The sequence below is a fragment of the Theropithecus gelada genome, chromosome 8, assembly GCF_003255815.1.
Source record: "Theropithecus gelada isolate Dixy chromosome 8, Tgel_1.0, whole genome shotgun sequence".
Taxonomy (NCBI): Eukaryota; Metazoa; Chordata; class Mammalia; order Primates; family Cercopithecidae; genus Theropithecus; species Theropithecus gelada.
The window spans coordinates 34,387,930-34,408,577 of record NC_037676.1 but is presented as its reverse complement, the minus strand read 5'-3'; the positions used below and the strand labels follow the sequence as shown (position 1 = coordinate 34,408,577).

Here is a 20,648-nt window from a genome sequence, read left to right as displayed (position 1 = left end):
CAAGCTTCTGTATGATTTATACCAAGTGTTGAGCATTGGTCTTAATATTATGTTCCATGCCATGGGAATATATCCACAATCTGAACAGAAAGGAAGGGAGCAGTGGAGGTATTATTGGCAGTTTAGACCTCTTCCAGAGCTGTATACTGAACAACACAGAGTTAGTGAATCTTATGCTTCCTAACTTCCATTCCCATTTTAGAATGGCTTCATTGTAGTACTGCTAGGAGTGCACAAACAAGAAAGGACAAAGATGACCCTTCTCTGTCAATGTAAGCTATGAATTCACTAAGAAGCCAGATGCCATGTTAGCTCCATGGTACAATCATGACCTACAGCTAACAAACCTCTTTTCCTAGAGCCACATCCTACACTGGTAGGGTTGCTTTTCAAGCCAAATACATTTACAAAACAAAGGTAATATGTAAGATTGTGTACTAGGCTAGGGAGTTAAGAAAAAGAGGGTAATGCAGGTTGAATCCTCAAGCAGTTTATAAACTAACTAGGGACATAAATCCACAAATACCTTCAAAATAACTATCATTTGGGGTATTTTAAGTAGTGTGGTAAAAGTACTAAATAGATGCTTTGAAAACTCAGAGTTAGATCCTTAGAATTTACGAAATTTTGAAGCTGGGGATGCTAGAGAGCATTCCTTTTAATGACTTACTTGGTATATGAGGCTGCTGAGATCAACAAGTGATAGGGGATTTGCTAAAGTAGGTTTTGTGAAGGAAACAGCATGCAAGACGGCCCTTGGATTTAGGGAGAGACAGGAGTGTATGGGCCACAGAATATGTTCCAAGGAGGAAAAAATAGATAAGCAAGTCAAGGAGGGGGAAAGCGAGTCCCGCATCCCAGACTCTAAGCATCTAGGTCATGCCACTCAAGGGGACAAAGAACACTTGTAGGGATATCTTTGGAGATAAGAATGGAAATGTACAGGAAGGCTGCATCTGTAAGCCAGGAAGATGTGCCTAGATATATTTATTTACATATTTAAATTTGTGGGTAGCAGAGGGCTATTAACAGTTATTTTAGTAAGTAAAATTATTTATCAGCCATGAAGCCAAGATCCATAATTGAGGTTTCTTTTTCTTTTTCTTTTTTTTTTTTTTTTTTGAGACGGAGTCTCGCTCTGTCACCCAGGCTGGAGTGTGGTGGCCGGATCTCAGCTCACTGCAAGCTCCGCCTCCCGGGTTTAGCCATTCTCCTGCCTCAGCCTCCCGAGTAGCTGGGACTACAGGCGCCCGCCACTTCGCCCGGCTATTTTTTTTTTTTTTTTGTATTTTTTAGTAGAGACGGGGTTTCACCGTGTTAGCCAGGATGGTCTCGATCCCCTGACCTCGTGATCCGCCCGTCTCGGCCTCCCAAAGTGCTGGGATTACAGGCTTGAGCCACCGTGCCCGGCCATAATTGAGGTTTCATTTGATGTCTCTGTTCCATCATTTAAAAAAAAATGCTTACCCTTCAAAAAGCAAATGAAAATAATACTGCTTTGACTATGGGAGTTTCAAAGCTTTTGAATGAAATTCTCTTTAATTTCTTTACTCCTTCTTGGCACAACTGCATAGATATTTTAGGGGTGTCTTAAATCAGCAGCATATTTAAATTATATTCAGGATGTATCACATTTTATACATTAAAAAACAAACAAATAAAATAGTGGTTTTCTGCTGTGTTTTCTTTCAAGTGGCTAACTTGCTATAACAGGCTTGACTAAAAGAGGCAAACATTCCCTTTCTTCTCCAATCCCAACAATCATATGGGAGAAAAGGCCCAAGTGTTAAGAAAAGTTTGCCCGGACAAGGGTTAGTGGTACAGGTCCAACATTTTATAAGCAGATGAAGAAGAAGGAGAAAAACAGGGAAGAAAATAAAGGGCTAGGCAGCCAAATGTTCACACATGAAATAAACAACTACAAATAATTGAATATTCCTAGTTTTGACAACCGTCCAGCAGCAGAAGTAACAGATGCCATGGCGTGCCCGTCTATCTCTGGCTCTATTGAACCACACAAACGAGAGGAGGCCCGTGGGAGTCATTCCCTAGAGACAGACTTCTGCCAATTTTGTGAGGTAAATGTAGGTTGGTTTTATTTATTTATTTTTACCTTTATAAAATCACTTTTGAAACTAGGCCTCCTCAATTTCCAGCCCCAGGCAGTTGGACAGCAGCCAACATCTTCCTGACACAGTGTGGAATTATTAAGGAAAAAACCAATAGTTTAAGATAACAGGCACTTTGGCTCCTTAAACAAAATATGTGTGCATGCATGTGTACACACACACACACAACTGTACCATGAGGAGGAATACAATTTACTCTTAAACAGAGTAAGAAAGGAAAGCTATTACAGCTTTCCTCAAGGAAACACTCAAAAGTATATGAACTTTTTTCATTATGTTTTTTAAACTCCCATTTAACAGAAAAGGATCAACATACCTTAGTGCCAACAGCACTCAGGGTGAGAGTTTAAAAGACTTAGGACCTGGTTCTCTGTTTGCTATCAGCTGGGTGACCTTTGGTCATCTAACTTTTTTTCTTTTCTTTTTCTTTCCTAAGAGATAGGTTCTTGCTGTGTGCCCCAGGCTGGAGGGCAGGGGCTATTCACAGGTGTGATCATAGCACATAACAGCCCCAAGCTCCTGGGCTCAACGGATCCTCCTGCCTCAGTCTCCTGAGTAGCCATGACTACAGGGATACACCAACATATCCAGCTCACCTAACCTTTTGCCTTTTGAAACATCACTTTCCCAGCTGTTAAATGACGAATTTGGGGGAATGGTTAAATCAACACTCTCCAAATAGTGCTTCAGAAACATATTCTAGGGTCTTGTTACTATAACTATGGTCCACAGACCCACTGGCGGCATCCGTACGTATCCAGGGAGTTCATTAGAAATATAAAATTGCAGGCCTCATACCAGCCATACTGAATCATTTTAACTGAATCACCAGCATTTTAATAGGATCCTAGTTGATTTGCATGCATATTAAGGTTTGAGAAACACTGCTTCTGGGCAAGACATCTCAAAGGTGATCATAGAATCACTTGGATACAACTTGATACAAACACACCTTTCTAGGTCCTTTCTCCAGTCTCAACCTGAAAGCCTGGGGTGAAAGCTATTTTTTAACTTATATTTAACTTAATATCCCATGGAAATCCACTTCAGTGAATATATGCATTACTTAAATTATGTTTTGTTTATATTATTTCCCTTTAAAATCAAATGATCTCTAAGTGGTATAATTCCAATGAGCTTCCTGGTGTTTTTGTAAACAATAGCTAAGGTGATCATGTCAAGACCCTATGGGTCAATGGATCCCTCAGGGGAACTGTCCCAGATGCCATAGAGGTTTAGCCCACGCAGTTTTTCACAGGTTTTTGTTTGGGGTGTGTGTGTGTGTTTTTTTTTTTTTTTTTTTTTTAGACAGAGTCTCACTCAGGCTAGAGTGCAGTGGCGCGACCTCAGCTCACTACAACCTCCACCTCCCAGGCTCAAACGATCCTCCCACCTCATCCTCCCAAGTAGTTGGGACCACAGGCACATGCCACTGCACCTGCCTAATTTTTGTAATTTTTTTGTAAAGACGGGGTTTCAACATGTTGGCCAGGCTGGTCTCGAACTCCTAGACTCAAGCAATCCACCGGCCTCGGCCTCCCAAAGTGTGGGGATTATAGGCGTGAGCCACTGCACCCAGCCCATGGCAGTTTTAAAACTGGTAATTCTTGCTGGATAATTGGTTAAATGCAGGAAACATAAGGAGCTCTGATGGTGAACTTGAACAATTTAATGAACAATATTAAAATGATACTAATTTTGCAAAGCCCCCTCAAGATGATTGTCTTCAGATTCACAAGCTACATTCATCTATCAAATCCTCATTTAGCACATTAAGATGTCTCTAGTACTTCAAAAACCAATCTTAAAAAGAAGAAACATAGTGAATTATATCCAATTTAGCTTTTCATTTATTGGGAATAAAGACTATCCTCACGCACAGTGTGTCACTTGCAGGAAAGTGCTTACAAATAGCAGCCAGAAATCTCTCTCATCCCCATATAACATGAAAGACATTTTTTTCTAAAGTGCATTTTTTCTTTTCCCTGCAAGCAAATCAAAAGAATTCTAAGCAAGGTCCTAAAGGCAATTCCCCCACCCCCCTGACTTTTGATGCCATTACACTAGTTAAATTTCAATTTACATTTTAATGTACACTGGTCCCCAAGTCAAATGCAATATTTAATGACAAATCATGTCTTGACTTGCATAAACAATTTTAAATAAATTAAAAAGCCTCTCACTTGCTACATGAGAAGAAACTAAATATGTGTTGCAAATATTAGAGATTATATTAAGTACATTGGATAATATAGGCTTCAATAATATTCAGACATATTTTTATTCAACTTGGGAGCTTATTACCACAAAAATATTTTATGATTCTAAAAAGGTGGGAAGTGATAGAAAAGTGTTTTCTGGGGCTAGGCTCAGTGGTTCATGCCTGTAATCCTAGCACTTTGGGAGGCTGCGGAGAAAAAACTGCTTGAGGCCAGGAATTCAAGCAACCTGGGCAACATAGCAAATGCCATCTCTCTCTCTCTCTCTCTCTCTATATATATATATATATATATATATATATATATATATATATATATTTTTTTTTTTTTTTGAGATGGAATTTTGCTCTTGTTGCCCAGGCTGGACTGCAATGGCGTGATCTCAGCTCACTGCAACCTCTGCCTCCTGGGTTCAAGTGATTCTCCTACCTCAGCCTCCCAAGTAGCTGGGATTACAGGCATATGCCACCATATCCGGCTAATTTTTTTATTTGTATTTTTAAATTTTTAATTAATTTTTTTTTTTTTTTTTTTTAAGTAGAGATGGGGTTTCTCCATGTTGGTCAGGCTGATCTTGAACTCCCAACCTCAGGTGATCTGCCCACCTCAGCATCCCAAAGTGCTTGGATTACAGGCGTGAGCCACCGCACCCAGCCTAAGTGTTTTCTATTTTTACCATTGTTTATTCTCTCATGCCTGAGAGAGTTGGGGACGTAGGACTGACCCAGAATAAATTTTTATAGAATCCACATATCCATAATCTATAGAAAAATTACTAGGTTACTAAAATTTTAATTTGATTTGTTTCAGTTAGGATTAATACACCTGCAAGTGAGAGATGGTAGTGGAGAATCAAATATATCATAAAATAATAGCTGATGATTGATAAATGCTCACATGTGCCAGGCACAGTTTTATATATAGTTTACCTCTAACTATCAAAATAATTCTATGAACTAGGCACCCTTTTATCAATGAAAACATTAAGACACATAAATGAAATAATTTTCCTACCATCACTAAACTAAGTAGTGGAACAGAAGTTGGAAACCAACAGGACTCTGGAGTCTGGGTTCCTCCCCATGCGACGCATGTATGAAAGTAGAAACTGCAGGAGCGAAGGCACATGTCAAACATGTGAGGGTGACATGCAGAAGAGCAAAGTGTTTAGAAGGACAGAGAATACTGTACACCACGAATGGCAACGGGAAACTAACAAACGTGTATTTGAGCCATTCTTTGCAACATTTTGAAAGCAAAAACAAGGTTTTTCCCTGGACAAAACCCCTGGAAGTTTCTAGCGGGCCACTGGTAATGAAGAATTAAGTGAGCAAGAAGGGTGGAGATGGGGAGGACAGGCGTGTGCAGAGATCAGGGAGATGCTATTTACAGTAGTTCAGAGTATAGGTCATGTGGGCCTCAGAGAAGTAAAGAACAGGAAAGGAAAAAGTGAGGGTGAGCAGAAAACAATTGAGGGGACGTATGTTGAAATCCCCTCTGCTGTTTTGCAGATAGAGCCTTGAAATTACCTATTTTATCTTGACTCAAGTCAGATGCCCTGGCAGGTCTGACTGACACCACGCTGGGAGCATAGACATGAACTTGTTAAAAGGAGATTAAATGCAAACATATTCCCTCTCTCAGCTGGCCTGCTACTTTAAAGTCATAAAATAATTGTTGGCTAAAATTAATTAACTAAATAACTATAGGAAAATATTTCCCATGGCTCTCACATCAAGAGCCTGGCTTATGAGGTGACCTCTTCTCCCTGGCCTATCAGAACTCAGGCAACACCCAGGAGAGGGCCTCCCCAAACCGTCAGAATGAAGGTGACAGGCGTATTTTAAGAGGAAGATTTCATTTCCCAGGAAACATAAATGTCTCTGCAAATAGCACTTCACTCCTATTCTTAATCCCTAAACCATCAACATCTGCTATGAAGAATCACTTGAGTCCTCAAGTAAATCTTTCTCGCCCTGTATTCTTCATGACACTCTTAAAAGGTGGTATTTGAATAAAACAACAATAACCATGTCTTCCCCCATCTCCCAATTTCTTTCTGGAGGTGATTTTGCAGTCCCAGGCACACAAAGGGGGTTTTATGGGGATCCATAGAGGTGTAATAATGTAAGTGGGGAGGGTTGAGGATATTTTCAAGGAGGAGAAAAAAAGTTTGTGTATTTATGAAACTTTTTAAAAAGTATAAAAACACTAATGCTGAAATATGATAAAGAAATCTTGGTCTCTTCTGAAAAGCAATTTTCTTTCTTTCATACTTTTTTTCCAAGTGTGTATTTTTTTTTTTAATTTTTTTTTTTTTAGTCCTACTTGGGTCAAACTAATGCAGTTTTAAAACCCATTTCTGTGTTTTAAGATTCAGAGAGAAGAGATTGAACAGTAGACTATAAAAATGCCATAATATCTTTAATGTAGTATTTTTGCAGATTTGCTGGAAAGTAAACAGTCATTGCTCAACTTTTCCCATAAGTGTCCCTTGAACTTTGTCATTGATGGCGAACAGCAGAATCCATTTGGGTGAATTTCATTCTCTCAGGAACAGGTTTTCCCTGGCATTGTTGAGCCACCTGCACTCTGACCATCTAGGCAGACTCTCTTAGCCAAACTGATTTGCTGAATGTACTCTGAAGGAAATTATCAAACTTATTTATTTATTTTTTTGAGATACAGTCTCTCTCATTCTGTCACCCAGGTGGGAGTACAGTGGCATGATCTCAGTTCCCTGCAACCTCCACCTCCTGGGTTCAAGCGATTCTCCTGTCTCAGCCTCTCCAGTAGCTGGAATGACAGATGCACACCACCACGCCTGGCTAATTTTGTATTATTAGTAGAGATGGGGTTTTGCCATGTTGTCCAGGCTCATCTCGAACTCCTGATCTCAAGTGATCCTCCCACCTTGGCCTCCCAAAGTGCTGGGATTACAGGCGTGAGCCACTGTGCCACACCTGGTTGGAAATTATCAAACATTTTAAAACACCATTTTAGAAGAGTAAATTTAAGTCCTCTCATTGACATTCTGTAGAAGCATCTGACATCTGTAAAGCCTCTCTTCAGCTCTACTTAACTCTCATTTGTGGTCCTACAAGACAAGGTCACCCACAATGTACTTACAGGCTATGCGCACAGAGGCCTTCCTGCTCTTAGAGGTACCCAGGTGGCTCCACGCCACACACTGGCACCAGTAGTCCTCGGGCCCATGGAAGTCCTCCACCTGTTGCCTGGTAACGTTGATGAACACTTCGCGGACCTTCAAGCCTGATGGTGGGAGAGATAAGAGACAAATCAGCTGAGGCCGTTGCATTTCTCAAACAGAAAGTTAAGGTTAGCCAAACCTTTTCTTTTTAATTAAACAATCCTGTTTTTAATCAAGACAAGGTTTTAATTACTTTGAGAGTAATATATTACTGCTAATTAAATTTCCAGAGCTGATTAGGTTGGAAAGCACACATGTAAAGTATCATCAACCAACTGTGGCTCCCATGAAATAGAATAGTTCTCACAGTACCTTGACTTAGCGCTGTTTGTCTTTCTTTGCTACTACATTCCTCATAGATTTTACACAATGTTAATTGCTAGGATTCTACAAGCCAAAGAGGCCTCCACAAACCAATGTCAGGGACACAGTTCCAAGTTGTTCTAAGCGCCCCTATGTCTGGGTGTGGCAGCTGGGTTGGGTCATTGTAACAGTCTGGCTTAGAAGAAAGAGGAGTCAGTGAACATTTGCAGATGGGGTGACCAGGCTGAAAATCTAAGGAAGGACCAAGGCATCGGCATCAAAGGCTTAGGACAACAAAGCCAATGGGACCAAAAGAAGGAATGAGCACATAGAGGAGACAAGTTGAAATTTTTTTTTTTTTTTGGCAATGGGGGTCTCACTATGTTGACCAGGCAGGTCTCAAATTTCTGGCCTCAAGTAATCCTCCCATCTTGGCCTCCCCAAATGCTGGGATTAGAGGTGTGGGCCACTTTGCCCAGCCACATGTGATATTTTGATACATGTACACAATGATATTTTGATACATGCACACAATATGTAATGATCAGATCAGAGTAACTGGGATATCCCTCACTTAAAATATTTTTTGCCTTTCTGTATTTTTTAATTGATATATCATAGCAGTACACATAAACCAAGTTAGTCTTAAAGCCCTGAGAAGAGAACCCAGGGAGGTCCCCATAGCAATGGTATGAGGAGGTGAAGAAAGAGGGGTTTTTATAGAAAGAGTGGCTAAGGGCACAGCAGTGAACTGAGATGCAGCTATAAGACCATAACCTTTTAATGGTTTTTTTTTGTTGTTGTTGTTACTTTACATCCTCCTTCTAAAATTAAACAAACTGTTTGGTGCTTCTAACTGGAGAGCATGAGCTTCTTCTCCACCTTTGACCAAGGACTATCAACCTTTCTTTCTTTGGGATGAACAGTTGCCCTGTACCAATGATGGAAGGGGCACCTCACTTGCCTCACCAGTTAACTCATCACAAACAGGGAAGCAGCCTTCACAGCCAGCATGTCCTCTCCATCCAGCACACATTCTCTGAGGTTGTGCCTTTCTCTAGGATGGGCAGGTTGGGAGAAAAAAAGGGGATGCTTATTGAATTCCACCTAACTGCCTCGTGTCATGATAAACCTTGAACCTATGTGCTCTTTACATTTCCACAGTACTCTGTGGTGGTGCATGCTATGGTGTCCCTACTTTGCAGAGGAAAGAACTATGACTCAAGAGAGGCTACATCATTTGTCCACAGTCAGAGTTTGTAAATGAAGGGTCCGGTGTGTGAGCTTGGTGGTCTTACACCAAAACCAGCACTATGTTCAGGTGCCTCTTAACGATTCAATTCTGTCCCTTTATTTTAGTACTGACACTTAATTGTGGCAATAACGTTAATACATGGAACTATTTTTAAATTAAGTACCTAACTATGCTTTTTCCTTTAAGTCCAAAAGAAATTCAGGGGATAGAAGCGTCACTACAATCAAAATGAGTCCAGAAGTCTCGATGGAGGAGGTGGATCATGATTATATCTTGGTTTCAGGATTTAGAAAACAAGAATGAAGGTGTAGGATTAGTCAGGTTGTGGAAACGTTCCCTTCCACCCAATCAATAACGTGTTATTTATAGTGCCTGATGAGAGATGGTCATGGCCACATAAGTCACCATGTGTAGTTTGAGGTACACTTTCTAAATTTGTAGGAGGAACCCACACAACAGAAAATCTTCTTGATGACAGTTGGTAACTCACGTTTCCCCTATTTGTGAAAGTACAAAAGCACTGTGTTTTCCCTGTCAGAGACTATTAGTCCAGAAAGCCGACTCCTAAATCAAATAGGAGAAAGGAAGCCTTAAAGGTGATGATGATGTTGTTCCTGCTGCTTTGTTTTGTCTTTACACTTTAATGAAAGAAGAAATATGAAGGGGGGGGGCAAAGGCCAGGAAAAGGCAGAGTTGGCAGGCAAAGGCAAGAGGGAAGAATGTCACAGAAAGTGGAAATAAAGGAAGGTTTTTAAAAAGTTTCTTAGAAGCAGACAAAAACATATACTGGGGAAAGGACACCCTAATTCAATAAATGGTGCTGGGTAACTGGATCGCCAAATGCAGAAGAATGAAACTGGATACCTCTCACCATATACAACAATTAACTCAAAATGGATTTGAGACTTGAATGTAGGACCTTAAGTTGTAAAAATTCTAGAAGAAAACCTAGAAAAATTATTCTAGACATTGGCCTAGGCAAAGAATTTATGACTAAGAACCAAAAGCAAATGCAATAAAAACAAAAATAAATGAGACAAACTGAAAAGCTTTTGCACAACAAAAGAAACAACAGAGTAAATAGCCAACCTATAGAATGGAGAAAATATTTGTAGACTATACATCTCACAAAGAAGTAATATCCAGAATCTACAAGGGACTCCAGCAAGTCAGCAAGAAAAGACAAATAATCCCACTAAAAAGCAGGCAAACAACACGAACAAATGTTTTTCAGAAGAAGATATATAAGTATCCAACAAAAATAGAAAAAAATGCTCAAGATTACTAATTATAAGAAAATGCAAATTAAAACCACCATAAGCTACCACCTTACCCCAATCAAAATGACCATTATTAAAAGGTCAAAAAATATTAGATGTTGGCATGGATGTGGTGAAAAGGGAATACTTACACACTGTTCATGGAAGCGTAAATCAGTAAAACCTCTGTTGAAAACAGTATGGAGATTTCTCAAAGGACTAAAAGTAGATCTACCACTTGATCCAGTAATCCCACTACTGGGTATCTACCCAAAGAAGAAGTCATTATATCAAGAAGATACCTGAATTCATACGTTTATCGCACCACAATTCATAATTGCAAAGATATGGAATCAAGCTAAGGGCCCATCAACCAACAAATGGACAAAGAAAATGTATTATACCCATATCATGGAGTGCCACTCAGCCATAAAAAAAGAATGAAATCATGTATTTTGTAGTATATTGGATGAAACTGGAGACCATTTTCCTAAATGAAGTAACTCAGGAATGGGAAACCAAATACTGCAAGTTTTCACATATAATTGGGAGCCAAGCCATGGGTATACAGGGCATATGGGGTGGTATAATGGACACTGGATTCTCAGAAGCGGGGAGGATTGGATAGGATGAAGGATATAAAACTACTTATAGGGTACAATGTACACTATTTGAGTGACAAGTACATTAAAAGCCCAGACTTCACCACTATACAATTCATTCGTGTAACCAAAAACCACTTGTACCTCTAAAGCCATTAATTTATTTTGTTTGTTAGGACAGAAAGCAGGCTGGAGTGGAGCATGCATATTAGAAAGTAAAGTTGAGCAGGTTAAAGGGAGGCACTAGACTCTGGAGAAGAGGGCTTGCTTTATGTTTTCCTCTCTGGGCAAATGGTTGATGAGCTCCTTTAAAGAGGAAAAGGCGGAAGAGAGAACATCCATCAAGTGCACACAGGTAGGAGAAGGTAGAGTGACTTTAATATTTCAGAGCTCCTATACTGCAGAACAGGGAGACCTATTAAAACAGAATACACACACACTCTGGGAAGTGGAGTCTCATCAAAAAAGCATTCAATAACCTTTAAGGTCAGAAATGTGTTTAAGCATTTTACCCAACTGCTACAAGAAGACACATTCATCTTTTCAGCATATAACATATTCTCCAGAATGGACCATAAGGTAGGCCACAAAACAAGTCTCAAAAAATTCAAAAAACAAAAAAAATTGAAGAGGAGAGAACACTTCCAAACTCATTCCATGAGGGCAGCATTACCCTGATACCAAAACCAGACAAAGACACAACAACAACAAAAACAAAACTACACACCCATATACTTCATGAACACAGATGCAAAGATCCTCAATGTAATACTAGCAAACCAAATTCAATAACACATCAAAAGGATTATTCACCATAATCAAGCAGGATTGATTTCAGAGAGGTGAGGATATTTCAACATATGCAAATCAATAAACATGACACATCATATTAACAGAACCAAAAATAAGAAAAAGTGATCATTTAAACAGATTCTGAAAAAGCATTTGACAAAATTCAACATCCCTTCATGATAAAATCCTCAAAAAACTATACATAGAAAGAACATACCTCAAACAATAAAGGCCATATATGACAAACCTACAGCTAACAACCTACTGAACAGAGAAACACTGAAAGCCTTTTCCCTTAATCTGAAACACAACAAGGATGTCCACTTTTATATTTTTATTCAACATAGTACTGGAAGTCATAGCTAGAGCAATCAGGGAAGAGAAACAAAGAAAAGGCATCCATTTGGAGAGGAAGAAGTCAAATTAGCCTTGTTGGTAGATAACTTGATCTTTTTTTTTTTTTTTTTTTTTTTTTTTGAGACGGAGTCTCGCTCTGTAGCCCAGGCTGGAGTGCAGTGGCCGGATCTTAACTCACTGCAAGCTCCGCCTCCCGGGTTCACACCATTCTCCGGCCTCAGCCTCCCGAGTAGCTGGGACTACAGGCGCCCGCCACCTCCCCCGGCTAGTTTTTTGTATTTCTTAGTAGAGACGGGGTTTCACCGTGTTAGCCAGGATGGTCTCAATCTCCTGACCTCGTGATCCACCCGTCTCGGCCTCCCAAAGTGCTGGGATTATATTTAGAAAAATGTAAAGACTCCACCAAGAAACATTGGAACTGATAACTGAATTCTGTATAGTTGCAGAATACAAAATCTATGTACAAATATCAGTAGCAATTAAATATGTTAGTGGTGAATAATCTAAAAAAGAAATCAAGAAAGCAATCTCATTTACAATAGCCCCCAACCGCCCCCCCAACAAAAAAGATACCTGGGAATAAACTTAACCAAAGATATGTAAGATCTCTACAAAGAAAATGATAAAACTCTGGTGAAGGAAATTGAAGAAGACATACACAAAAGTAAAGATATTCCATGTTCATGGATTGCAAGAATTAATGTTATTAAAATGTCAATACTACACAAAGCAATGCACAGATTCAAGACACTCCCTATTAAAATACCAATGACATCTTTCTCAAACATAGGAAAAGCAATCCTAAAATTTGTATGGACCCATAAAAATCTCTGAATAGCTAAGGCCAAAGGTATCAAGAACACTGAGGAAAGGATAGTATCTTCAATAAATGGTTCTGGGAAAACTTGATATCCATATACAGAACATTGAAATTAGACCCTTATCTCTCACCATATACAAAAGTCAGATCAAAATAAAAACAAATCTAAGACATGAAACTATGAAATCACTCAAAGAAAACATTGAAGAAACTCTCCAGGACACTGGTTGAGGCAAAAATTTATTTAATAAGTCCTTAAAAGCACAGGTAACCAATGTAAAAATAGAAATATAGGATTACATCAAGCTAAAAAGCTTCTGCACTACAAAGGAAATAAACAACTAAGAGACAATCCACAGAAAATGAGAAAACATTTGCAAATTATCTATCTGACAAGGGATTAATAACCAGAATATAAAAGAAGTTCAAACAACTCAATAGCAAAAAACAGAACAAAAGATTTAAAAATGGGCAAAAGATCAAGACCTGAATAGACATTTGTCAAAAGAGGACATACACATGGCCAAAAAATATATTCTAAAATAGCCAACATCACTAAGCATCAGGGAAATGCAAATCAAAACCACAACTTATCCCAGTTAAAATGTTTTTTGTCAAAAAGACAAAAAAAGATAGATGCTAGAGAGGATGTGGAGACAGAGAACCCTCATACACCATTTTTGGGGATGTAAATTAATACAGTCACTATAGAAGGCAGTACAAAGGTTCCTTGAAAAACACAAATTATATCCTCCATATGATTCAGTCATCCCACTACTAGGCATATATATCCTCTCAAAAAGGAAATCAATATATCAAAGAGATATCTGCAACCCCATGTGTATTAGACTATCCACAATAGTCAAAATATGGAATCAACCAAGTATCCATAAAGGAATGAAGAAAACGCAGTATGTATATATATTTATATATATACACACATACACACACACACACACCATGAAATATTATTCAACCATATAAAGGAATAAAATCTTGTCATTTGTAGCAACATGAATGAAACTGGAGGTCATAAGTGCAATAAGCCAAGCACAGACGCAAATATCACACGTTCTTACTCATACGTGGGAACTGAAAAAGTGGATCTCAGGAAAATAGAGAGTAGACTGGTGGTTACCAAAGGTCAAGAAGGGAGATGAGGAGAGAAGACAGGTTGAAGAATGGGTAATAAAATATAGTTAAGTAGAAGGACTAAAATCCAGTGTTTGACAGTCCAGTAGAGTGACAATAGTTAACAATAATTTATTGCATATTTCAAAATTGCTAGAAAAGAGGAATTTGAATATTCCCAGTAGAAACATAAATGTTTGAGGTGATGGATATTCCTATTATCCTGATTTGATTATTAGCCATTATATGAAGGTATCAAAATATCACTTGTGCCCCAAAATATGTAAATTATGTATTAATTAAAAAGAAGAAATAGGTTCAAGCTAATGGGAAGAACTTTCATTTTTTCACTTTCCTCATCTTATAAGAATATCAAAGCTATCGATTTTTTTCAGCTTGAAGATGAAGACCAGCACCATCTCAAAATGATTCAGGGTTATCATGTTTATAAAGTAGGGAATGTCCAAATCCAAATCACAAAACTTGCTGTGATTTAATCTTGGCATCATGGTATTTTAAGAATACCCAGGATTTTTTTCAATAAAGTGTTTTAATAGATTTATACATGGAAGTGACTTTTATGAAGGAAGAAGTTGACACTCACAGGTCCCGAGAGACAGGAGGCACAGCAAGCCATGTAGAGCCACATGGATAAGCATGGGGGTCTTTTAGGAGGCAGAAGGGGTGGGAGAACATGTGGCCAAGAGCCTTTCCATTGTGGTTTGCATGTGAAGAAACAATATACTGGGATTGGCTAGCTTGCATTATGTCAGTGGCTCTGGGGCATCCTGGCTACCCTAGTCCTGGGGTTAGGGCAGGAGAACAGTGATCTGGAGTATAAGAGTTCCATAGAAATGGTAGTTAGGGGTGTGGCCTCTGGATCGCTTGGTTTGCGTATGAAAGGCCAATTCACAGGCAAGTTGTTTGATCTCTTTAAAAATTAGCCAGCCCTGGGCAGAGCGGTCCCTACAGGGTCAGCAAGGCCCCAACTAGAAAACGTGGTCACATAGACAAAGAGCGGCACACTGTGCTTTGGAAAGCATAAACAAGGGACCAGGGCACCCTACTATGAAGATTATATCTGGTCTTACCCCATTCTTGTCAGGAGGTTTTGCAACCCCTCATTCAGGCAAACACAGTTGGAAGGAAAATGCTGAAGTGAAGGTTTCAAATTTAGGATGGCTCAGTTACCAGCAGAGGCTCCCCATGTGATCAGCAGAGCAAAGTGCACATAAAACAACTGCTTCCAAACACAGTATTTTCCCAACCGGTGGCATCAGAGTGACAAGCTTCTTTAAAAGGCCACAAGTGACATGACCATCTCACAAAAGGTATATTATCTCTCTAGATTAGGCCTTCTTCTAACATGAGGTCTTCAGTTTTATCAAACCATCCCCTCTAAAAGAAGCCTTGGCAAATCATGAATTCTTTATATCTATTATCTTTTCCCCCTAACATAACAAGAAATAATTGTTGAATAAGATGTTTTAAATACATTCTTTCTCAAATCCTCACTGATCAAATGATACACATACAAATACACATTTACATATGCAGTATACATGTATACATACCCATATACACATATGTAATAGTATGAGTGTGTGTATATATATACACACACATACATATACATGATATATTCACACGAGAAATATCCAAGGAATGTGACTTTAAGAAAAATGCTCTTCCGTATCTCTTCCTCCATTGAATTTCATGTAACAGTGTTCATGCAGAAACGGCTATCTACTTCTGTATCTCCAGAGATGGCAGCTAACTTGTTCACAGAAAATGCTACAGGGGAGTGGAAGTTCCAGGCAAATAAAAAAACGGCATGTCATAAATAAGAGTAGCATTGTACCCGATAACTGGTGTAACTCTAATAAGCATAGAAAAGTCCAACCCTTTAAATTATTGTGCAAATTATAACCATCAGCCTTTGTTGTGGAGTAGAGTCTTAGAGAATATACAAATATGACTATGATACTGATATGCTAATAAGCTTTCTAGGCCGTTGGATGGTTTAGTTGTAGATAGACTAATGTTGGCAGCAGATGAATAATTGCTCTGCATGTACCAAACATAACGGAGCAGCACAGAACTTCATCATTTGTCAGCTTTATTTGTTTAAATGAGAAAAAATGCTGACAGCAGTTATTGCTATAATCCCCTTATTTATCAGATAGAAAACACTAGTTACTCTTAGCAGGTCTAATCCTGTTGGGAGACTAAAAGTTAAAGGATTTTCAAACTAATTGAAGGTATATACTTCACTGTGCAAGGAAGAGAAATGTAAAATAGAGGAGGGAAGAAATGGAGAGGGGAAAATAAATAAAACGCTTTATTTCTGATCAACTTTTAATAAAAGGGTGACAGTCATAGTCTAAGATCCTAACTTGTTCTGGACAAAATAGAGAATTTTGGAATAGTATTTAACATTCAGCACCATGCCAACCCCAGCCCGGTGCCTACCAACAGCTGGCCCTGAGCTTTTTATCCATTGCTCCTTATGGCACTGACAAAGCCCATCAGCAACATCCTGCTGTGGTTACCGTTTCCAGCCAGTTCTCAAACATACCTGGTGATGGGCACTTGGGGAGGAATTTGATACAGTTCTCAAATGCTTGCCTCCCCACTCAGCCTTACTGCTTCAATCATTTGGAAGTTCTCTGTAGTAGGATGCTCGGCTTACCAACTGGAATCAATAGATTCAAGAAGGAAGTGAGAATCCCTCCCTCTAAGACGTTTATCATATCCCCAACCATACAGAAGCAGTAAATGACCAGCTAACTAGGTTTTGGTAGAATCATTTTCTCATCCCAGTCTCGGTGCCTGTTTTCTGGGACTTTTTCAGTTCAATGTTTCACTTTCTTTGTATCTCATTTTTCACATTATAGCGCTTCATGATCGGGGCTGAGAAAGTGAGTATTCTATTCTTTGTAGACAAAGTGCCAAAGAATTATTCCAATACAACTTCATGAGTAATGCAGGGCCTTGCTCAGTTCTCTGAGAGAGAAACAAAGCAATCTAACTCCCTTGAAAAGCAATAGACTTCTTTTTTTTTTTTTTTTTTTTTCTTTTTCCTAGAGACAGAGTCTTGCTCTGTCGCCCAAACTGGAGTTCTATGCTGTGATCTCGGCTCACTGCAACCTCCATCTTTCAGTTCAAGCAATACTTGTGCCTCAGCCTCCCTAGTAGCTGGGATCACAGGAATGCACCATCACACCCACCTAGTTTTTGTGTTTTTAGTAGAGATGGGGTTTTGCCTTGTTGACCAGGCTGGTCTGGACTCCAGGCGTCAAGTGACCCACCCACCTTGGCCTCCAAAAGTGCTTGGATTACAGGCATGAGCCACTGTGCCTGGCCTGAAAAGCAATATTCTCCTATATTCGAGAGTTTTCTTGAAAGAACCACGAACTTCCAGAGTTTTTCAACCCCTCTGATGCCTGGATTTGGCTGAGATATCCTCTCTTACTCTGATGTCTCCTGAGCAGACAGAAAGCCATTTCAACTAGAAAAAGTGAGTCTTCCACTTACATAAGGGAATGTTTTCCACTTGTCTCCTACTGCTTCAGGATCAGAGCATCGAAAACTATACTTCAACAATGAGATACTCCCTCATATTTTGAATAACACATTGTTATTATCATTATTAGTTATATAGTATTTGCATGGCCCTTTACTTTTATTAATACCATCACAGGCATTTTGGTCTTTCATCTTAACATCGTGTTACTATTATTTCTATTTTTTAGTATTATTATTTTGCCACAGGTCCCCTACCATAAGCAATAGATCAAAGATGTCATAAGGTTGATGACATATTTCTCTGGAAAGACAATTATTGAGCACCCTGTATGTGCCTGTCACTGTTTTGCTCTTGTCGCCCAGGCTGGAGTACAGTGGCACGATCTTGGCTCACTGCAACTCCCACCTCCCAGGTTCAGGTGACTCTTCTGACTCAGCCTCACAAGTAGGTGGGATTACAGGTGCCCGCCACCATGCCTGGCTAATTTTTATATATTTAGTAGAGACAGGGTTTCACCATGTTGACCAGGCTGGTCTTGAACTTCTGACATCAGGTGATCCACCCACCTTGGCCTCCCAAAGTGCTGGGATTACAGGGGTGAGCCACCGTGCCCAGCCCTGGAGAGGGAGACATTTTAACATGCTCCAACAATGCCCAATGTGACAACAGTCATGACAGCAGAAGCACAGGCTGCTACAAGATCATACAAGAGGCTGAGTGCCATTCTACCTACGACTTGAAGGCGCTGTCCTTATTCAATATATAGCCTGGCTTCTAGACCACAGCTCTGGGGACTCCGGTAAGGACACATGTATCTCACACACATTTGAAGTTTCAAAACCGACAGATAGGAAGAAATGTCATGGAACTGTACCTCCATATCTTGAGACAGCTTAGATGTCTTTAGGCCAACATAGTACTGAAAGTAGTAAATTAAATACAAAAACGAAAAGGCAGAACAATGTTTCATTTTACTGGCAGATAATTAACTAGGGCTAAATGTCTTTTATCACTTCATCCTAGCAACAAGATAAAATGTATCTTGACCAAAAATAAAATAGTTATCCTTTGAATGTGCATGTGCGCTATGCCTAATGAATAGTCTTTTGTTTTCCCAGGATAATAACCACTCCACATATTCCTTAGAAGCACTGCGAGTTCAGTCTTAAGTACAGAAACAAAGAATACACCCAAGCTCTCCAGTTTCTTCCACACCAGAGATTAGAATTAATCAGCTCAGATGTGTCTGGTAAAGGAAAGCAAATTAACTTGATAGCGTTGTCTAACAACAGCAAGAAGAGAAACTTAAGAGGCAGAAGTGGACATGGAAGGGTTGTTTAGAAAACGCATCCCATGAATGACTCACTCCCATGTCATACTCACAACATTGTGGGCAACATGGTCATGATTTCCAATCCTGTTGCTTCAATCAATGACTTTCCATTCCTGCAGTCACTGAAATCATCTCCCGCTAGTAGCTTATGACCTGAGGTCAGGACAAATATTGTACCACTTGTACCACCCACAGTGCTACTGTCAGAGGCATTCCAACCACAGCAACTCCATTTTAAGTGAGGGCTAGGAAAATGAGGCTGGAACTTGCCGGGCTGCATTCCCACAGAGTTACGCATTCCTTGTCTCTAGATGTTGATGGTTAGGGGAACAAATTAATAATGTTTACTAAACAAACCCAAACTTGGGGGTGTCCAGATATCCTGATATCTGGAGAACAAAGGCATTCCTAATTTTGCTTTAAAGATAGTAATATTGATTCTTGCAAAATATAGTAATTAAGAAAATTAATCATTTATCACAAACCCTTATAGCAGAACACATCTACCCACATATACAAGCATTGTACCTCTAGTGGATGCGTTCCTCCTCTTACTTTCAGGAACGTCCTAGTCTGTCTACGGAGTAGCTGTACTTTCAGCACTTTACTTTCTTAATAAACTTGCTTTTACTTTGCACTGCACACTTTCCCTGAATTCTTTCTTGCGCAAGATCCAAGAATCCTCTCTTGGGGTCTAGATCTGGAGCCCTTTTCTGTAACACTGCCATGGACTCTGAGGGTAACATACATCCACAATGCGACCTGAATGATTGAATCACATGCAAGTAAGGCAATGTTACTCTAGGAAGGGCAAATATTTACCTGCCAATAATATTAGCCCTGTTATCTTCTTGGAATGCAAAATTCTACAATTATATATTTGTTTTTTGAATCATAATCACCAGACACTTGTCTCATTCAAAAAGAAGAATAAAATAGCTGTTTTATATTCATCATTTTGAAGGCTAGTCTTGACTAAGCATTTGCTGTACACTAGCCCCTGGGCTAAGCATGTCACGTGTATTAGGTGCTATGTGATGGTGGATACAATTATCACTGCCATTTTATACACGGAGGAACGAAGGAGAAAGGAAGCTCAATTCCACATCTATCTGAAAAATAGGTAAATGGAGAGCCTGATTTCAAACATTGCTTCCTCTACACCAAAACCCATGTTCTTAACAATTAGGCTAACCTCAGATTTCATTCTCTCTCTCTCTCTCTGTCTGTCTGTGTGTGTGTGCGTGTGTGTTTTGTTTTTTAGAGATCTTTATAATTATTTGTTTTTGTTTTTCATGTTTTTTTGAGACAGAGTCGTGCTCTGTTTCCAGGCTGGAGTGCAGTGGCACGATCTCAACTCACTGCAACCTCTACCTTTCGGGTTCAAGTGATTCTCCTACGTCAGCCTCCCAAGTAGCTGGGACTACAGGTGTGCATCACCACAGCCAGCTTATTTTTGTATTTTTAGTAGAGATGGGGTTTCAGCATGTTGGTCAGGCTGGTCTCGATCTCTTGACCTTGTGATCCACCCACCTCGGCCTCCCAAAGTGCTGGGATTACAGGCATGAGCAACTGTGCCCAGCCTGTCATTTGTATTTTAAATCAATGTACACACTTCTTAATGTGTGAACTGAAGAGACTGGTCAAGAATTTACACTTTGAGACAAACGTATGGTCGATATCAGAAATTATTAAATTATATAAAGTG

The 20,648-nt window shown here is 39.4% G+C and overlaps 1 protein-coding gene across 2 annotated transcripts in view; it reads right to left on the bottom strand.

The window, feature by feature from the left end:
• UNC5D (unc-5 netrin receptor D) overlaps positions 1 to 20,648 on the bottom strand; it is a 593,886-nt gene that overhangs the window by 230,064 nt on the left and 343,174 nt on the right. For both annotated transcript variants that reach the window (XM_025394124.1, XM_025394125.1), the window contains exon 3: positions 7,478 to 7,621. In XM_025394124.1, the coding sequence (XP_025249909.1) occupies positions 7,478 to 7,621 (144 nt within the window). The remainder of the gene's footprint in view (positions 1 to 7,477; positions 7,622 to 20,648) is intronic.